Genomic DNA, 20,365 nt, shown 5'->3' on the forward strand with positions numbered 1-20,365 from the left:
AGATATGTTATGCAGGTGCCTCTCGAAGAGTACCAGGCACAGAGGTGATTGAGGACTAATGTGGTGGATGAGAAAAGAATGTCACATGAAGGCGAAGCACACTTAGTCGCTTCACTTTTCATGTTACACTAGTTCAATTAAATGCTCACTAGTGAAATTAAAGTCACTTGTGCATAGCTGGTGACAAATGCATGCCAGGTCATTTTAAACCAAAGAAATTTTAGGTTGAAGAAAGGAGTGGGACTGGTGAGACACATTTTAATTCGCATGGCAATAACATTGGAAATGAATCGCGAGGTGACAGTGTGACGGCAAAATGCTGCTGAAAATGTGGGAGACTTTACGGGAGTGTTGTAGAACGAAGCTGAGAAATGTGGCAGACTCGTCTGTCTCGCTCACCACCCCCCACAAACCAGTAACTTGCCAATGGTGCACAACTCGCAGTGATTTAAAAGGAAATGTAGAAGCGCAGGTGCTCACTCTATAGAATATCTGTTTCCGCCAGATAAGTGCTGGTATTTTCCTATTAAATGAATGTGTCTGTCTGTAACAAAACTGGTGCTCCTGTACTTCGCGCTATATGAAACTAAAAAAAAACAAGGGGACAATCACCAACCCAGTCGGCTGCTGCGACAATCCTTCATGGAGGCCAGCTGATGGAAGCAGCATTAGATATAGAATTGTTTCCGCTTGGCCCCACACTGACGTCACGGTTGTTTTGATTTAGTTGCTCGCCGTGAAATGGATCCAAAAAAACACAAGCTCAGCGCAACCGGAAGTTCGGCAGCGTGAAGCCGGTCGTGGGGCGGGACTTCCGCCTTCAGCGTGAAGCCCGCATCCACGGAGTGCCAGTGAGCAGCACTGGTGACGCGGGCGGGGCTCCCATGCCTGTGGGAGAGCCCCGCGGTGGCTGCCGAAGTCAGGAGTGGCGGCGATGCCTTGAGTAGGGCTTAGTTGTAAGGGGGGGCAGGGGGTGTGTCTGTGTGCAGTGGGGGGGTTGGGGGCTCGGGGGCTCCGGCGGGTGTATGCGTGCGTGTCTGTGTGTGCGTGTCTGTATGTAAGTGTGTGTGTGTGCGTGTGCAGGGGGGTGGGGGGGCGGCAGCGTGTGTATGTGCGCGCGCGCCTGTGTGTGTGCAGGGGGTGGGGGCTGGCTGCGTGTGTGTGCGCCCTGTTTGCATGGAAAGCAGGGGCTGTGTGTGCGTGTCTGCGCAAGCGCGTCTGAGAGGCGCGCTCCCGTGGTGAAAACTGGAAAGGAAAAGCGCGTGGCACATTGCTGTCCACATTCCCAGATACGGGCAACAAAAGGTCTCGAGCAGACTACGCTGCTCGACCTAAAAAGGGGACTGAAATGACCTTTAGCAGGAATATGCCCTTATCATGCATACATCTACAACGAAAATCATTTACAACGAAAATCGTTGTAAAAGTATGCGTGGTAAGGGAATATTCGTGGTAAAGGATATGCGAGGTAAGGGCATTCGCGTTGTAACGCATGCGTGGTAAAGGCATGCGTTACAACGGAATGCGTTGTAATATCATACATTCGTCATAAGAGCATGTGAGGTAAAACAGGCAGGAGCAGGTCGAGAACGAGGAGGGGGGATGCTGGAATAGGGATTCCCTGGAAAGCGGGGGTAGCTACAGAGAGGGTCCCTGCAGGAGTAAGGGCACTGTGGGAAGACAAGGCCCATTGCAGGGAGACAAGGAGGACACTGAGTAATAGGGAGAAGGAGACAGGGGGCAATGGGGCAGAATGTAGCAGAGCAGGCAGCTCCCAGGGATCCCTGCTTCAGCGATGGTAGCAGCGCTCATGGAATGGAGTGAGGGTGAAGAGGGCAAAGAGGAGGGAGGGAGTCCAGGGAAAAACAACCAGATTGGGGAGAAGCAGGTAAGCTGAAAATGAGTGCAAAGTGTACACTAGAGCAGGCCAGGGCGAGTGTGAGTAAGTGAAGGCAGGGTTAGCGGGTGTAAGTAGGGGGGCCCAGGAGGTGCGGACAAGTAGCCTGGCTGGGGCGCAGGGTGCAGAGTGGGGCATGAAGGCATGGCAAGGTGTGGGGCACAGTAGATTGTGTTGGGGGCATCCCGGACTACGCAAGAGTTAATTGCCAGCACACCAGGCCTCTTCCTTTTTTTGAAGGTGGGGCAATACGAAAAGACAGTGGGACTCAGGAGAGCTCAGTGCAGCTCCATTACCTGAGGAGAAGTGAAGGCAGGGCCCGGTGCGACCAGCAGGATGACGTTGTTGGACAGAACAACCACTGACCAAACAAGGTCCAGGGTGGCCTCATCAGTGCAACCAGTGGGAAGGTTTGGTGTAACCTCAAGTGACACGAAGCACAAAATGACTAGCTGGTGGCAACAAGGGGCTGATCAGGTTGGGAGGGGAATCTAGTCAGGCTGTGCATGGGGTTTTTCAGGGTACAGGCACTGGTCGGTAACAGCACGGAGGACAAGGTGTGCTGGAGAGGAGGGGACAGCAGGCGCGGTGTCAGGCTCTGGAGCAGGCACTGTCTTTAGTGCCAGGTAAGGACACGAAGGATGAGGCAAACACCTACTGGGTGGTGTGGATTCAAGGGAGATGCTGGAGAGCGGTGGGACCAAGCTGAGGAAGGGCCTATACGTTAAAGACATGGGGGTAGACACGAAGGAGCACAGCACAGGGGCAAAAGGGGAGACGGCAGCCGGACAGGAGACAGTAAACAAGGCATTAATGCACCTGAGGGGGAGTAAAAGGGGCTCGGGGGCAGCGAACAAAGAGGTAGACAATAGAGTGGGCGGGATAGGGGGCGGAAGAGTAGACAGATGGCCCAGGCAACAAAGAACTGAAGATCAAAAAGCTGCCATATATGGGGTTGTTCAAGCCTTTAGGCATGCACCTAATGTTAGCAGCCAAAAAAAGGTCTGCAAGGGTGAGTATGTTGAGATGTGCAAACTCTTGCACAGTGTAACTGCAACAAATGATAGATGGAATGCAGAATGATTTAAACAGTCTCCCCCAGTCAAGAGATCTGGGATAAATCCATGGATCTTTTGCCCACTACGCCAGTATGCCACCCAAGTTTAGACCCAGCCATATGCAAATCAGTCTTGACCCTGTACCTCATGGGAACAGTCCAGAACGAACTGCCAAGCCAGGATCTCCCTGGTCCGGAAATAAGTATCCTGGGACTGGTTACTGGGTATTACCCTTCATCAAGCAGGCTAGCTTGAATCCAGTGGCACAGAGAGCAAGGGACCCACGTCTGGGCATACCCATCCCAATTTGGGTGAAAAGTGCTAGGCAAACAATTGATGGACAGAATGCTGGATGAATCATACATTCACGCCGTCAAGAGATCTGGGTTAAATCCATCTTTCTTTTGCTCACCATGCCACCCCAGTTTAGACCTAGCCATATGCAAATAAGTCTTAACCCTGAGCCTCATGGGAACAGTCCAGACCGAACTGCAAAGCCAGGTCCTCGCTGGACCAGAAACAAGCATCCTGGGACCGGTTTCAGGGTATGTCACCCTTCGTCAGCCAGGCTAGGTTGAATCCAGGGACCCACATCTGGGCATACCCATCCCTCTTAGGGCGAAAAGTGTACCTGCAACAGATGATGGACGGAATGCTGAATGATTCAAACATTCTCCACCAGTCAAGAGAACTGGGTTAAATCCATTGTTGTTTTGCCCACTACACCACCCCAGTTTGGACCCAGCCATATTCAAATCAGTCTTGACCCTGTGCCTCATGGGAACAGTCCAGACAGAACTGCCAAGCCAGGTTCTGCAATCTGTCCATCAATTGTTCTTTTTGCATTTGTCACCCCGAGTGGGACGGGTATGGCCAGACGTGGGTCCTGTGCTCTCCATGCCACTGGAGACAAACTATCCTGGCTGATGAGGGGTGAAACCCCGAAACCGGTCCTAGGGTACTTATTTCTAGTCCAAGGAGGACCTGGCCTGGCAGTTCAGGCTGGACTGTTCCCATTGGGCGCAGGGTCAAGACTGATTTGCATATGGACAGTAGGTAACAGAAAATGCTCTAGTTGGTGGTAGAGTCGTTGGTTGTGTCTACAAAGTGGACATATGCTCAAGCTTGGAAGGAATTCTTGGACAGCGGGGCACAGATGAGGCTGGAGGGGTGGGCCAAGAGAGAGAGGATGTAGTACAATTCATCTGGTCATTGTTTGAGAAACATCTGTCAAGGGTCACGATATAAGGGAAACTGGCGGGCATAGCGTTAATGGGGAAATTATTTTGGGGTTATGTTCCATCGACTGGGGAACTGGGGAGGAGGATGCTGGTAGGTTGGGCCAGGGAGGCCAGATGCGATAGGCTGTAGAGGAGGCCATTGACTTGGTGTACATTTTGTGAGGTCATCCCTAGTTAGCCCACGGCATGTCACGGGGATGACTAAGCTGTTTGTTTACTATTTTGATGAGTTGGATGTTCTTTAGTGTGTTTCAGGCGTCGGAGCTGCAGGATTGGAAAATACCTTGGGAAGAAGTGAGACTGTATGTGGCAGGGCTCCAGGTGTGGTAATACAGGTCAAAGATGGACAAGACGGGCCAGGGTAGGATGGTGTTGCTGCAAAATTATCCAGTAGAAAGGTTTTACCATGTTAGTGGGGGGTGTCACTCTGTGGATTCGGACCAGATTTGTGATGGGGAGAGTTTTACAACATGCTGATGGTAAGCCGGTGATGGCATTCCAGCTGTTAGCCATTTTGCATCTGGGGCTATCACATTCAGGGTTTGACACAAGAGGTTATGGGACACATTAATTCTGAGTAGGGATGCCGATAGATGCAAGTAGGAGAAGCTGGAGTCGGAAGACCATAATGGGGCTGGGTAGATGGTCCTCTGAATGTTTCTGATGACATGTTCGGGTGGGTGAGGGGGACTGCTGAGCCATTACCATAGTCTCAATTGTGGTTACAGTGTTTCAAGTTTGGTGCACGGCCTGGAGGCCGCAGGACTGTTCATATCAATTGTTGGTCATTCATTTGTAAAATGAGTGGAAAGGCAAGTGAGTCAGAGAAGACATGGAGAAAATTTGGATTTCAATTCCAGCCTGTTTCAAATGTGATGGCATGGCAAGAGGGGCATGCACTGGTGGGAGCTGTTGGAATGTTTAAACAAAATGTTAGTGGCAGGAAAGGGTCCATAAGTTTTAGTGCTGCATGTAGGCGAGAACAACTTGGCAGTGGAGAAAGGGTTAGCACTGATGCGATCCATGAAAGAATATTTAAGAGGAATTCAGCGTCAGTCGCCAGGGTGCTATGTTCTGTGGGCAGAGTTTATACCCAGGAGGAATTGGGGGGGGGGGGGGGGGAGGGGGGGGGCATTAAGCCGGCAGCAATAGATAAGGCTAGTCAGAAAATTAACACGGAGAAGCAGGCCTTTTGCAAGGTATTTGGAATTGGTAGGATTGAGCCTGCGGACCGGAGGTACAACATTGTTGTATTGTTTTTTTTTGGGGGGGGGGGGGAGGGGGGAGTCCACTTTTCAAATTATGGTATGGAGTTATATCTTTTGCAATTGAGAGAGGTGTTAGCTACTACGTTGAATATTAGTTGGTGAGTGGTGGGGGATAGCAGAAAAATTCGAGCTAGGTTCTTCTTTTTCTGGGGGGCGGTTGGCCAAGAAGTGAAAGGGAATGGGTAGGCAAGCTCATGCATGAATGAGGCAGGAAATTAAAGGTTCATTAGGAAATTAAGTTCGAGGTTAATAGATGCAGTAAACCTGGATGGGAGGTTAAAGGTCTCAATTGCAGAAGATCAGCTCAGGAGGAAGTAGAGACTTGCAAAATTAGGTTTTGTTGGGTGGTAGGTAGTTAAGCATATTTTTTGTATAGTGAGGTTTGAGTTTTGCAAAGCAAAAGGCCCAGGGTTTATATATTGATATACACCTCATTTAATAAAGCAGTATTTTTCATGCAAAACCGGAATAAGTGGTCTGTGCTTTGCGCCCCCTTCACCAAGAACGTTTTTTTTAGGTACAGTTTCTTTCTAGTTACATACATTCAGACACTGGGATCCAAGAGAAAACAATACAATTATTTCCTCTGCCTGATCTAGCAGATGTTTCTGAGAACATTCAACTACCATTCATTTCACAATGGCAAATGGATAATGTTACTTACCCAGTAAGCATCTGTTTTTGGCATGTAGATGGAGTAGTTTCTGTCCTGTAACTCCAGTTCTGTAGTAGGGGTATCTCTGTTATAGTCATAATCTAGTGAATAGTCCCGCCCATGTGCGTGGACCCCGGCAATCAAAAACAATCTCTTAAGTTGTCAAAAGAATGCAGGAACTGCAAAGACACTTAAGAGAGAATTAAGACAAATAATGCAGCCTATATCCACAGGCTACACTGTCCAGTACTTCAACTAGAAATTCCACCAAAATTCACCACACACAGCCCAGCCTGCTAGTTTCTACCATAGAGAAACCTGCCTCCCCATTCAAAGACCCAGGAATGATAGAGAGGAAGGTAGGGACAGACAAGCCCCATAGGCTGCCATTATGTGGCTTAAACAGGATACTGTGCCTTTAAGAGAACCTTCTAGACTTCTCCCAGTATCCCAGAATGCATAGCAGGTCCAACTTACTTTCAGTTCTTTTTGAAGGCGTATACAACGCCAGACCTGCAGCATTGTGTACATGAAGAATTCTCCACCGGGGAGGAGGGAGGGCGCTTATGACTATAACAGAGATACCCCTACTACAGAACTGGAGTTACAGGACAGAAACTACTCCTTCTGTAGTAGGGGATCTCTGTGTATAGTCATAATCTAGTGAATAGAATGGCAAGCCCATCCCCCAACTAAGCGGCGGTGGAGAGTAAATACATAATGCCACTATTGTGCGAACAAATTCCGCAGTGAAGCCTGTCCAACCTGAGCGTCTGCCCTGGCGTCAGAGTCCAGGCAGTAATGCTTAGCAAAGGTATGAACCGACTTCCAAGTGGCTGCCTTGCAGATTTCAGCAATCGGCACGTTACGGAGCAGAGCCGTCGTGGCAGCTTTGCCCCTGGTGGAATGAGCCTTAGGCTTACCTCCTAAGGTCTTATTAGCCTTCTGATAACACAATTGTATGCAGGACACAATCCACCTAGAGATGGACTGCTTAGAGGTCGCAAGACCTGTCCTGACCGATCCATAATTGATAAACAACTGGTCAGACCTACGAATATCTTTGGTTTTATCCAGATAAAATTTCAACACCCTCCTAACATCCAGAGAATGGAGAGACCTCTCCGCTGGGGACGAAGGGTTCTGAAAGAACGTAGGCAAAGTTATAGTCTGGTTGACATGAAAGTCAGAAATAACCTTGGGAAGAAATTTAGGGTGAGTACGCATAACAACCTTAGCAGCATGAAATACAGTATAAGGTTCATTACAACACAACGCCTGAATTTCACTCACCCTGCGGGCCGATGTAATGGCCACGAGGAACGCCGCCTTCCAGGACAGGTGCTGCAACGAAGCCTTATGAATAGGTTCAAAAGGCTCCTTCATCAACCTGGACAGCACCACATTCAATTCCCATGAAGGCGAGGGAAGCCTGACAGGAGGGAATACTTTCTTCAATCCTTCCAGAAAATCTTTGATCACGGGGATCTGGAAAAAGGAAGTCTGTGAAGGGCATTTCCTGTAGGCAGTCAATGCAGCCAGATGAACCTTAATGGAATGCACATTAAGGCCAGACTGCGCCAAATGTAAAAGGTAAGGAAGGATGACATCTTCCTTACAGGTCGTAGGATCATGGTTCTTAGACTGGCACCAGATACAAAACCTCTTCCACTTGTAAGCATATGAAGTCCTAGTGGAAGGTCTCTTGGACTCCTTCAGAATGTCCATGCAATCATCGGGCAGATTAAGATGGCCATACTGCACTATCTCAGGAGCCATGCCGCCAAACTCAAAGACGATAGGTTGGGGTGTAACATCCGTCCCCCGAACTTCGTGAGAAGGTCCGGCCTGCACGGCAACCGAATGTGAGGAAGGAGAGACCGGTGAAGCAGGTCCGTGAACCACCACTGCCTGGGCCACTCCGGGGCGATGAGTATCATCCGAGCCCTGGACCGGGCCAGCTTGATGAGCACCGCCGGAATCAGGGGAATGGGAGGAAAGGCGTACAGAAAGTTGTTCGTCCAGTCGATCCATAGCGCATTCCCCAGCGTCCCTTGCTGGAAGTACCTGGAGGCGAAGTCTCTGCACTTGCTGTTTTCGGCGGTGGCGAACAAATCTACGTCTGGAGTTCCCCACCGTGCGAAGACTTCTCCTAGTACTTCGTCGTTTATGACCCATTCGTGGTTTTCCTGAAGCAGTCTGCTCAGTGCGTCTGCCTGAACATTCTGCACACCTGGTAGATGGGTGGCCGTTATCGTCAATCCTCTGGCCAGGAGCCAGTGCCAGATCGTCTGCGCCTCTTGTGACAGGGTGCGCGATCTCGACCCCCCCTGCTTGTTGAGGTAATACATCGTGGTGGTATTGTCCGTCTGTACAAGCAGAGAGTTGGTCCGGAAGGACGGAAGAAAGGCCTTCAGCGCCAAGTGAACAGCTCTGAGTTCCAGGAAATTGATGTGATACGTGGCCTCCATCGGTGACCACGTGCCTTGAATCTGCAGAGTCCCGGAGTGCGCTCCCCATCCCAGAAGAGACGCATCCGTCACGACCGTCTGCGTGGGAATGTCCTTGTGAAAGGGAACCCCTCTGAGGAGATTCTCCGCCGAACACCACCACTTCAGGGACTGAAGAGCATGCAGCGATAGGCGAATCTCGTCGTCCCAAGATCCTTTCCTCTGATCCCACTGGTCCTCCAAGCACTCCTGCAACGGTCTCATGTGCAGCCGTGCGTGTGGCGTCAGGAAGATACAAGAGGCCATCGATCCCAGTAGAGAAGACACCGTCCTCACTGTTGTAGATGGAGTCGTCATAAGAGCCTGAGCCTTCCGAAGGAGTGATAATCGTCGCTCTTCCGAAGGAGACACGCTTGCTGACAGCGTATTGATGGAGGCTCCCAAGTACTGTATGCATTGGACCGGAGTCGGAACAGACTTGGCCATGTTGATGTGCAACCCCAGCTTGTTCAAGAGAACGCACGTCTTCTGGAAGTGTGCACGCGCTTCCGAGAAGGAGGATGCCTTGATCAGCCAATCGTCCAAGTAAGGGTAGACGAACACCTTGTTCTTCCTCAGGTGTGCCGCTACCACCGCCATGCACTTCGAGAATGTCCTTGGCGCAGACTTCAGCCCGAATGGGAGTACTGTGTATTGATAGTGATTGGTGCCGACTTGGAACCGCAGGAACTTCCTGTGTTTGTGAGCAATGGGCACATGGAAGTAAGCATCCTGTAGGTCTATCGCGCACAGCCAGTCTCCCTGTTGCAACTGAGGGTAGATCTGGTGCAACGACAGCATGCGGAACTTTTCTCTGCGAATCCACTTGTTTGCCTGTCGCAAATCCAGAATGGGCCTGAACTCGTTCTTGTCCTTCTTGCGAACCAGAAAGAACCGGGAGTACAGACCTCTTCCTCTCTGGGACAGAGGTACGTCTTCTATCGCCCTTTTCCTTAACAGGACATCCGCTTCCGCCTGAAGCTCGCGCAGCTGAAACTGCGAGCTGACCGGGGGAAATCGCTGGAGGAGGGCTGGTGAACCGAAGACTGTATCCATTGCAAACAATATTCAGCACCCACTTGTCCTGAGTAAGTTTTCTCCACTCTGCCAGAAAAAGTTGGATGCTTCCCCCTACCGGAGTGGGTAACGGATCCGGGGGAAGTAAGTTCCTAGGGCCTAGACCCCGCCTGGCCCTTGGGCGCCGGAGCCGACTGCTGGCCTCCTCTGCCCCTCTGCCGTTTCTGGAACGGCTTACGGAACTGCTGCTGCTGCTGTTGTGAGTGTCCCGAAGCCTGTCCCCGTCCTCGGCCTTGACCTCCGAACCGCCGTTGGAAAGGGCGGTACTGCTTCTTGGTCTCCTTGGGTTTTTCCAAGCCCACAGCCGTCAGCGTTTCGGCCTCCGCCTTCATGCGGGCCATTTCATCATCAGCGTGCTTCCCGAAGAGGGTCTCCCCGGAAAACGGCAGATTGGCCACCCGCTGCTGCGCGTCCGGTTTCAGGGACGTCAGCCGGAGCCATGCGTGGCGCCGCTGGTTGATCCCGTGGCAGAACCCGTGAGCAGCCAACAGGGAGGAGTCCGCAGCCGCACTGATTATCTGGTTGGCCACCAGCATACCCTCACTCAGGACCTCCATGAAGTCTTCACGCTGCTCCCGAGGCAAATGCTCCGCAAAGCGCTCGAGGGAGTCCCAGAGGGCGCGGTCGTAACGCCCCAACAGAGCCGTTGCACTCGCCGCTTTCATGGATGTCGCGGAAGTACCACAGATCTTTCGTCCCGCCGAGTCCATCCACCTAGATTCCTTGTCCGGGGGGACCGTGGAGGTCGGAGTGGTGGCGTGCTGCTTGCGGGCCGCCGTGACGATGACGGAGTCAGGCGGAGGCTCCGCTCTCAAGAAGGCCGGATCCGATTCGGGAGCCCGGTATTTCTTCAGTAGCCTGGAAGGGGCCGCTCTCGTCACAGCCGGGGTGAGAAACAGCGCCATAGCCGGTTCTTCCAAGCCCGGTACCAGGGGCAGGAGGGGACGAGACATGTGCCTCTGATGCAGAGTCTCGAAAATGACGGACGTCTTCGGAGTAGGCACCGTCAGTGTAATGCCTAGCTTCGCCGCGCCCCGCAACAGGACGTCTTGAAAGGCAACCAGGTCGTCTATCGGGGACACTCTGGTGTCCGGCGACCCCGATAGCGTAGGTGAGTAGTCCCTGGTCCCAGAAGATCTCGTGCGAGAGCGAGATTCGCGCCTCCTATGGCGGTGTCTCGACCTCGTGGGAGACCTGCGCCTAGAGCGAGAACGAGACCTGCCAGCTCTAGGGCGCTCCTTCGGTTTGCGAGGAGAGGTCTTCCGTGGCTTCTCACGGGGACTCTTCGGAGCCTCCCGGGGCTTCGGTTTCGGGGTCCCCTTGGGAGGAACAGGCAGCGACGGCAGCGAAGTGGACCTCGGCGGAGGGACCACCGGCCGCGGGGCGGGCCCATGAGGTGGGATCGGAGGTGGATCAGAATCCCCCTTAGGAAGTGGTGGTATGGGCGGAGGGTCCTCCTTCGGTACGGGTGGAGGAGGAGGAGTCCCGGGTCGAGATGGAGTGTACACTTCCGAGTACACCGAGCCCGGTGACCCTTTCGGGGACGGTCGCGGGGAGCCATCCCCATCCGCAGGCGACCTCTTCCTCTTGCGACCACCGGAAGTGGCGTGACTCCTGGGGCTAGAGCCCCCTCTGCGCCGTTTGGGAGAAGGAGATCTACTCCTCGGCGCTGACCGCTGTCTGCTGGACGCAGAATGACGCTTCTCCGGCGTCGAACGGCGCTTCCTGGACTCCGGCGTCGAACGTCGTCCCCTCGACGTCGACCCTTCCATCCTCGGCGTCGAACGCCGACTCCTCGGCGTCGATCTCCTCTTGCGCGATCTCTCACGCCGTCCTCTCGACGTCGGGCGGTCCGCCCTCGGCGTCGATCGTCGACGTCGCCTTGTTGTCCCCGACGTCGAGGAGCCCCTCGACGTCGAACGGCGGTGTCGCCTTGACGACGACCGACGGTGTCGCCTCGACGGCGAGCGCCGGTGCCGCTTCGACGGCGAGCGCCGAAACACGTCCCTGCGCCGACGGCGTCGGTATGAAGGCGTCGACGTCGACGAAGACGATGACGTCGACGGCGGCCTCGACGTCGGCTTCTCCTTCGCCGTCGATCCGCCACGCCGTCTCGACCCGGAGCCCCGGGGAGATGGGGAGCACGCCGTCGTCATCCCTCTCGACGCCGTCGTCGAAGCCTTCGACGTCGACGGAGAATGGGACCGTTGGCTGGACTTCCTGCCCCCGGGGAGCCCCCCAGGGGCCTCAGCAGAGGCAGAGGGATCCTTCCCAGGCTGCCCAGACCCACCTGCAGCACGTTGACGCCTATCCTCCAGGCCAGCCAGCCTGATCTTCAATCTGTCCCTGAGGGTCCTAGCAGAAAGCTGCTGGCAGATAGCACACTCCTCAGGGCCATGATTCTCCGGAAGGCACACGATGCAGACATCATGGGGGTCGCTTTTGGCCTTCTTCCTCTCACATGCTGGGCACTTCACAAAAAGGCCAGGCATTTTGGAGCCCCAAAACGCCTAAAAACCAGCACAAAAGGGAGAGGAGAGCACCAAGAAACAAACTGTAACACTTTTAAAAGACAAAAGTGCAAAAACGAATTCAATAAACCCTTGAAAAAGGGAGAGCTCAATGCCAGGGTCCTGTAAGCAGGAGCCGGAAAAAAGAACTGAAAGTAAGTTGGACCTGCTATGCATTCTGGGATACTGGGAGAAGTCTAGAAGGTTCTCTTAAAGGCACAGTATCCTGTTTAAGCCACATAATGGCAGCCTATGGGGCTTGTCTGTCCCTACCTTCCTCTCTATCATTCCTGGGTCTTTGAATGGGGAGGCAGGTTTCTCTATGGTAGAAACTAGCAGGCTGGGCTGTGTGTGGTGAATTTTGGTGGAATTTCTAGTTGAAGTACTGGACAGTGTAGCCTGTGGATATAGGCTGCATTATTTGTCTTAATTCTCTCTTAAGTGTCTTTGCAGTTCCTGCATTCTTTTGACAACTTAAGAGATTATTTTTGATTGCCGGGGTCCACGCACATGGGCAGGACTATTCACTAGATTATGACTATACACAGAGATCCCCTACTACAGAACTGTAGATTCACATGCTTTGCATACTCCTGCCATCTAGTGTTGGGTCCAGATGTTTGCAAGTTATTTTATTTCATAATCTTTCCAGTCACAATGTAGTTGACTCCTCCTTTTGGTGACAGTGTGCATGGGCATTGACTCCATTATTAGATTGTTTTCCCACAGAGTGTGAGAATGAAGTTAGTAAGTAAAGAATAGAAATGTCCATGTGTATGTATATAGAGTAAGAGAGAGAACTGTAATAGGTATAGGTACCCGGGGAGGTGGGTGGGCCATGTGAATCTACAGCTCTATATGCCAGAGCAGATGCTCACTGGGTAAGTAACATTATCCGTTCGAGGTATGTGAGCTGTAGATCACATGCTTTATATAGACTATAAAGCAGTATTCTCCCAAAGCGGTGGCTAACCTGTAGCTGTTGCAGTTATTTGAAAGAGTGTTCCAAGTACTGCCTGGTCCACATTAGCTTGTTGTCTCACTAACACATCTACATAATAGTGCTTGGTGAATCTGTGCAGTGCAGACCATGTTGCAGCCTTACAAATGTCAACTATGGGCATGTTTCCTAAGAAAGCCCCTATTTTGCGAGTGGAACGCTCTCCAGGGGGTATTGTTAAAGTTCTCTTTTCTTTTGCATAACATGTTAAAATGCATTTAACAATACATCTAGCAATTCCGGACTTGGATATGGGATTGCCCTTGTGAGGTGGAGCAAAAGTTACAAAAAGTTATTTAATCTTACGAAATAACTTTGTTCTTGCTATGCAATATAAAAGGGCTCTTTGAACATCTGAGGTGTATAGAGCTCGTTCTGCCACTGAATCGGGATGAGGAAATAATACAGGTAACTCAAGCTATTGATTGATGTGAAAGGCAGGAACTACTTTAGGATAGTGCCTGTAGTTCACCCACTCTCCTTAGTGAAGTAATTGCAATGAGAAAAGCGATTTTCCAGGAGAGAAATTGCAGTTCGTTTTAAAGCATGGGTTCAAAAGGTGGGCCCATTTATCGTGTGAGGACTATGTTAAGATTCCACACTGGGGCAGGTGGACGTCTAGGTGGGATAACTCTTTTAAGTACTTCCATAAAATCTGTGATTACTGGCACTCTAAAAGAGAGATAAGTGTTGCCTGTTTTGTAGATACGTAGCTATTGCAGTGAGATGTAGGTGGATAGAAGTGTAAGCTAACTCTGACCGCTGCAAGTGTAACAGATAACAAAAGATATTTTGTATTGACGCATCGAGAGGATTGATGTTGTTATTATTGCAATAGATAACAAAAGGTTTCCATTTAGCTGCATAACAGGCTCTTGTAGTAGGCCTTCTGGCCTCTCTAATGATGTTCATACAGACTGGTGGGAGATTTAGATAACCAAACTCTATGATTTCAGGAGCCAGATCATGAGATTGAGTTGTTTGGGATCTGGGTGTCTGATTTCTCCATGGCTCTGTGGGAGGAGACTGGATGTGAGGTGCAGTTTTTGATGTGGAACTAGTGGCAGCTCCAACAGGGTTGTGAACCAAGGTTGACGGGCCCATGTGGGAACTACTAGGATCAGTGTGAGAAGATTGTTTGCCTGAGTTTTCGAACCACTAATGGAGTGAGTGGGAGAGGAGGAAAAGCGTAGGCAAATATCCCTGACCAGTTCATCCATAATGCATTGCCTTTGGAGAGCGGGTGTGGATACCTTGAGGCGAAGTTTGGGCATTTTGCATTTTGGTGTGTGGCAAAAAGATCCATTTGAGGGAATCCCCAAGTTTTAAAGAATTAGAGGCTCGCCTGCCTCGAACATTCTGTTTTAAGCATTTTGCTTCATGCACTAAACATTTGAATGCTGGATCTAGTCTCATTTTTCAAGACAGCCAAAGCAATTTGCTTTTATGTGTCGGTATATATCGCAATGGAAGTTTACCTGCTCCTCCTGCTCCTGGAACGGCGTCTCCTAAATCAAATCCTGCTCCACCATCTAGAAAACAAAGGAAAAGGAAATCTAATTAAACTGACACCAAAAGTGTCAATGAAATGCAGGATCTGCAATAACCGGTACAAGCAAAGCAAGTAGGTCTAGCTTATTCAATCAGTTGGCTTTGCCAGTGCTATTCAGTGATTTTACCAATGCCACAGCATCGCCAAAAAGCGCTATGACTTGTATACATCATGATCCATGTGCGGTATGGAGACCCATCATGACCTATGCGTACACATGTATCATCATGTACGTGCAATTTGCCACGGCAAGATTAGAGGTGTCAATCGGCGCAGTAAATAAATAAATAATTTAAAGTGCTCAAAAACACAGCTTCCGGGACCTCTACAATTTTGAAATTACAACTTAACAATTTTTTTTAAAGGATGTGATTGCCAGTGTGGGGTCAGCAAAAGAGAAGCTTTTCAGAGAAAAGCACACATGGGATGGGGAAGCACAGGGAAGTGGGTGAGGAAGCAACAGAAATGCTTGTGGTTGTGGGGGAATTAATAAAGCCAAAAAAATACAGGGGGGTGTGGAAAGTGATGGATGAGCTCTGGGTAGGGCAGAGAGGTAAGAACACTGATTTTTGGGGGAGAGCAGGTATTTGATGGGAAGAGAAGCAGTACACAAGGGAAAGAGGAAGAAAACACATGTACTCTTATGGAGTGGTGCAAGAAAAAGAAAAGGAATATGTTACTTACCCTGTAAGCATCTGTTTGTAGCATGTAGTGCTGTAGATTCACATGCTCTGAATACTCTTGCCATCTAGTGTTGGACTTCAACATTTACGAGTCACTAAGTGTACTATGTCTCATCCTTTAGTGGCAATGCACACATGGACAGGACACCTACACCATGTTAGATTGCTTTTCGCACAGCAGGTGAATGTATTTATGGAGTGGTGAGTGAATGTGGAATGGGGATCATGCCTATTGAGAGTGTAAAAAATAGGTGAAAAGAGGAGAGGTTGGCAGCAGACACAGGCTCTGAGGAAGAGGGTGAGCGCTACAAGCAGAGGCTCACTGGGTAACATTTTCTTTCCACAGTATGTGTGGCTGTTGATACATTTCCTCTGCTGAGATCGTAGACCAGTACCCTCTAAGCGAGGGTTAGCTCATGGATGGTGCAGATGTGTGGAATAACGTTTCTAGTACTGTTATGCTAAATATAGCGTGTTGATGGGCTATGATATCCACACAATTGAACTTGGTGAACGTGTGTGGGGTTGAACAGGTGGCCACTTTGGATATGTGAGCTAGTAGGACATTTCCAAAAAATGGCCTTGATTGCATTTTTTTGCAAATCATGCGTGTCGTTGTGGAGGAAGAGAGGTTTTTTTTCGCTTTGTGATAGAAGGTCTCAATGCACTTACCTATCCACCTAGCTATGCTAGCCTTAACGATGGGATGGCCATTATGGGGTTTAGCAAACGCTACCTGCAGGAGGTTGAGAGAGCCATACTCTAACACCTTGGGAATCAGATCACTGGGTTGCAGTGTCTGAGCTCTGGGTGCCTGATTCTGCCTTGGTTCTGTGTGAGAAGTTCCGGCCTGGGGGGAAGCTTCTCATCGGGGCTGATGTACATCTCGAGAAGTGTTGAGTAACAAGGCTGCCTTTCACAAGTAGGAGCCATCAGCATAAAAGCATGTGATGTTTGCCACATCTTCCTTAACACAGATTTCCATGGCTCAGTATACATGCATTACCAATTTAATTTATGTGTAATTATCTTATTTTAATAATTCAAATATGCTCATTTGCAGGTGTTCCTCATCCCTGAGTATGTCCCTATTGTTTTCTACAGGTAAGTGATGAGAGTAATTCTTTCACCAATTTATCAAATGAGAACATTTTTGGAGTATGCCTACACTTTGGACCACGACTCACCCACGCTAACTCTGACCAGCATATTTTTGGAGTATACCTACGCTTTGGACCACACCTTGCCCACGCTAACTCCTATACCTACTCATTTCAGATGTTTCCTTATTACTCGTGTCCTAATGAGACCCAAGTATGTCGAAGAGGGTTGAAATACTGTTGGCAACAGTGAATAACAAAAACGGATTCAACATTACCTACTCAAAGGACAATTGATATTCAAAGTGCTGTTTGTTATGGACACACAATTACACATTAGTCTTACTTACACCACATTCTATTTGGTTGTGATCCACTTTCTCTCATCTGGTACACATTGCACTGTAACAAACCATAGTGTTTTATCTCATGTGTTTTTAAGACTTCAGGTTTTTTGTTTATGAAGTTAAGAAAGCAAATAAAATGTGTGACAACCTAATAAGAGTGCGAATTGGTCTTATATTGTAATATAATAAGCATGAAATGCTTACAGTGATTTCACTGAATATTGAAAACTATGCAAATGATAACAATGAGAACCAGAGTTCATCCATAGAAACATTGCTTATGGATTGCGGTGTGGATTCCTGGGGCCGTTTTACAATAAGTGTCCCAGGGGCGGAACGTGTGTTTGCGCGCCCCCGGGACACTTTGGTATTATAGAAGGTGGCGCAGATGCTTGTGCGTCCCCTTCTATAATACTGATAGTACTGGCGCACTTAAAGCGCCAGCGCTGCCTTTAGAGGGCGTTCCCTTATTTGCATAAGGCCCTATGCAAATGAGGGAATTCCTTTTACTCAGTGCCTGGGCCATATTACAGAAGCAGGCGCAGAATCATAGGAGCCCTGGTGAGGCGCACTGACAGTGCGCCATTTAAAAGGTGGCGCACTGTCAGTGTGCCTCCTGACAGAAGCCCTCGGCAGGGGGTAAAGGGGGTTCCATGGACCCCCTCAGACATCCCCTTGCAGGCAGGTGCAGTCACTGACTGCACCCGCCTGCAAGGGGATCTCTAGTACCCTGTAAAATTGCAGGCGGCTGCCGCCAACACTGTGAAAACACGGAGCGGCTGCTCTGTGTTTTCACATGAATCCACTGCCCCCAGAGCATCATAAGTTTGTGGCTGCCCTGGGGGCAGCACATACATCATAATAGGGTGCATTGTGATTGTTTGCGCTTGGCGGACCTTTTAAAAGGTGCGCTGGGCGCAAACAATCACAATGCATACTATGGCCCCTCGAGGCAAATGTTGGGCATTGTGGGTTGTTGTGGGTGGCAAACAGGTCTATCTGCGGGGTGTCCCAATGGTGGAAGTAGGGGCATAGGACTTGCGGGTGGAGTTACCAATCATGGACTAGTTGATGCATCCTGCTGAGCAAGTCGGCAAAGTTTTTATATACCCCGGGAAGATACTTGACCAAGAGTGGCAGATGGCCCAGTGCCCTATCTGTTGCACTAATGTTGACAGCTGCTAAATCCTTGCTTTTAGAGCTAATTCATGGGGGCCATGTTGTCCATCTAGATGAGGACTGCTTTGTGCTGAAATATCTGAAGGAAGGCTTTGAAAGATAGGCATATGGCTAGAAGATTGAGGTAGCTGATGTGGTGCCCACAACATTGAGGGACCATATTCCCTGTATTCTCATGTTGTCTAGGTGCACCTCCCAGCCTGAGAGCAATGGGAGTAAATAATCACCTGCAAAGCGGGTTCTGCCTGCAACGGGTAGTTGTTGTTCCACTGCTGCAGAGGATTACAAGCACTGGCCTTCAGCAACACTAGATTCTCCCAATGACCCTCTTCTTGTGACCACTGCACAGTGAGGCAATTTTATAATGGGCACATGTGGAGCTTTGCACAGGGTACTAAGGAGATGCAGGAGTCACCATCCCTAGGAGGTTCTGACTTGAAATGGAGATTGGACTGAAAGAGAGGCAGCAGCTGCTGAAATGCCAACACCCTCTGCTGGTTCGGGTACACGTTGCCTATAATAGCTTTAGGATGGGCCACAAGAATGGCTAAACCTGAAGGGGTTGGAGGTAGGACTTGGTGGCATTTATGGTGAAACTAAAGCTAAGGAGTAGGGAGATTGCAGTTTGAGTGTGGGTTAGTTATTGCTTCCTACTCATGCTCTTGATCAGTCAAGATGAGGGAAGACACAAGCACTGCCTCTCAATAGATGAGCAGCTGCCACCACCAAGTACTCAGTGAACACCCTTGAGGCAGGGGTGACCCCCAAAGGGTCGTACTCAAAATGGTCAGTGCTAGGCCATTTACCTGCAAAGCTGAAGTATTGCCAATGGGTGGGGTGGATGGATATGTGAAAGTAGATGCCACTGTTTAACTGCCCCTATGGTCAACTTTCTTTCCACTGCATTGAACTTCTCTTTGTCAGGCAGCGGGGCTTCACCTAAAGCTTGAACAGAGACCCATTTGCAGGAAGTATTGAAAACTAGAGAGTCAGGAGAGACATGGCATCTAATGTAGTAAGGGTTGCTGGTGAAGGGCTCCTGCTCCACTTTGGGTGTTACTACCCATGCCTTGATGGGCTCCTTGAATGAGTGTGTCAGGGGCAGATTAAGCATGCCATTGAGTGTAGGAAGGAGCTACATCATCCGCTCTAAATTCGAGAGCATTTAAATGTGAACGCTTCCTTCCCTGTGGAGGATGTGCATATCAACCTTGTGAAAAGTGGCTACATACTGGATGACTTTATAGTAGGTCATGGTATCATCAGTGAAAGATGCATTGGAAGGGTAGTGGTCAAGGTCTGGGTCACCGGAGGGTTTCACATCATCGTCCCAAGAGTCATCTGTAGGTTTTGGCTCAAATGATGTTCCATAGGGGTCAGCAGGGCCAAAGAGGCTGCTTGGGTCAGAAAAAGAGCATGGGGACTTCTCAGGCTGTGGAGGTGGTGTGCATGAGCATGGAAATGGTGTTGGTGGGGTAAGTGGTGGCAGCTGAGGTATAGCACAAGGTGGAAGGCTGGTGCCCTTGTCACTATTTCTCTTAGTCATCAGATTCAGGGAGGAAGCCTCTGATGCGGGTTCAAAGGTAAGCCTAATCTTTCAAGTTAGAGTCTCTGCAGGCTTCGTAGGTGGTGCTGGTTTGAATGAAATCGTCGCTGTAAGGGGATGCATGAAGAGGTGCTTCTGCCTTGCATTGAACACCCCTCGGAATATTTGTAGAGTGGGCTGCTCTAAATCCTGGAGCACATCGGCGATGGAGCTCTTAGCCTTGACACTGGCTTCGAAGTAAATGGGGGGCCTGGGTGCAAATCGTTCACTGTTGAGTAGTGTTGAGTAGTGTTGAGGCTTGTGAGGGAATTTGGGCTGCATAGGGCTTGACAACTGGGAGGGGTTGAGGCTCTTTGATGGGTATTTTCTTGGATTCAAGACCTTCACCTGCTGCTGAACGGAGCTCAAAGGTGGCAGAGGTCATGGATGTGGTATGGTCCTGTGTGTGGGCTCAACACAAGACTCCCTAAGAAACAGAGATCTCTCTCTGCTTGAGGACTCTTGTGAGCCTCAGAATGGGTGTTGGGCCGATCGTACTTATGACCATGTGCGTGGCCTTCAGTCGAGAAACACTTGTCCTTGAGGTTGGCAGAGCCTTCACTTCTCCTTCCTTTGCGTTGGAGGAGATTGCCTCTGGGATGCATAGTGCTTGGTGCAGAGGAATTCCAGAAGGGCCATCATCCTCTCTTTCTGTTGCCAAAGATGTTAGGGGTATCGGCAGTGGACTGTTGGTACACCTTGCTGTGTGCCAAACTCCAATCCC

The 20,365-nt window shown here is 50.0% G+C and overlaps 1 protein-coding gene across 4 annotated transcripts in view; it reads right to left on the reverse strand.

Annotated features, from left to right (window-relative positions):
• LOC147672953 (CD99 antigen-like) overlaps positions 1–20,365 on the reverse strand; it is a 271,236-nt gene that overhangs the window by 142,329 nt on the left and 108,542 nt on the right. For all 4 annotated transcript variants that reach the window (XM_086947860.1, XM_086947862.1, XM_086947863.1 and 1 more), the window contains exon 4: positions 14,674–14,727. In XM_086947860.1, the coding sequence (XP_086803986.1) occupies positions 14,674–14,727 (54 nt within the window). The remainder of the gene's footprint in view (positions 1–14,673; positions 14,728–20,365) is intronic.

This window comes from Lissotriton vulgaris, assembly GCF_964263255.1.
Source record: "Lissotriton vulgaris chromosome 8 unlocalized genomic scaffold, aLisVul1.2 SUPER_8_unloc_1, whole genome shotgun sequence".
NCBI classification, from domain to species: Eukaryota; Metazoa; Chordata; class Amphibia; order Caudata; family Salamandridae; genus Lissotriton; species Lissotriton vulgaris.